This window comes from Wasmannia auropunctata, unplaced genomic scaffold, assembly GCF_000956235.1.
Source record: "Wasmannia auropunctata unplaced genomic scaffold, wasmannia.A_1.0 LD328758.1, whole genome shotgun sequence".
In the NCBI taxonomy this organism is placed as follows: Eukaryota; Metazoa; Arthropoda; class Insecta; order Hymenoptera; family Formicidae; genus Wasmannia; species Wasmannia auropunctata.
Genome location: NW_012034132.1, coordinates 1 through 583, shown reverse-complemented (window position 1 = coordinate 583; position 583 = coordinate 1). Strand labels below are relative to the sequence as shown.

The window sequence follows — 583 nt, the reverse complement described above, 5'->3', positions numbered from 1 at the left end:
AGAGATGTGTATAAGAGACAGGGCTATTATATTAACGTCTCACAGGTCTTTTTTAAAGTTCAAATATTTGAAATCAAATATTTGCATTGTAATCTAATAATTTCATTTTATTGAATGAAATATTAAAATTATATTGTTCGACAGCATGGAAGAGTGTGAAGCACTTTGTAATCGACTAGTTATCATGGTGAGAGGTGAATTAGTCTGCATTGGTGCATGTCAAGAATTGAAGCAGCGATTTGGAGCGGGTTACGATATTCATGTAAAATTAAATCCAGCCCGAACGGATGAGGATGTTGACAATATTAAAAAAATTATTGAGTCTACTCTAACATGCGATATTAGAGACGAAAATTTGGTAATGATTTTTCTTTGCTTAGATAACAATTAATTGCTTTAATTTATTATTTATTCTACTCTTTATTGTTATTTATCTATTTACAGGGTTTTCTTGGCTATCATGTAACTGATTGTAATACAACATGGGAAAAAATGTATGATACAATGAAGAGTTTGAAGCAAAAATATAATTGCATTGAGGATTACGCTGTCTTATCGGCAACTCTAGAACAGCTCTTTATTC

General features: G+C 30.7%; 1 protein-coding gene across 1 annotated transcript; it reads left to right on the top strand.

Annotated features, from left to right (window-relative positions):
* Positions 1 to 6: 6 nt before the first annotated feature.
* LOC105460111 (ATP-binding cassette sub-family A member 3-like) lies at positions 7 to 572 on the top strand (the record flags this gene model as incomplete). The annotated part of the gene is made up of 3 exons (XM_011706551.1): positions 7 to 45; positions 145 to 358; positions 445 to 572. Coding segments are annotated over exons 2-3 (341 nt in total), but the record flags the coding sequence as incomplete, so codon positions are not given.
* Between the last annotated feature and the right edge of the window lie 11 nt (positions 573 to 583).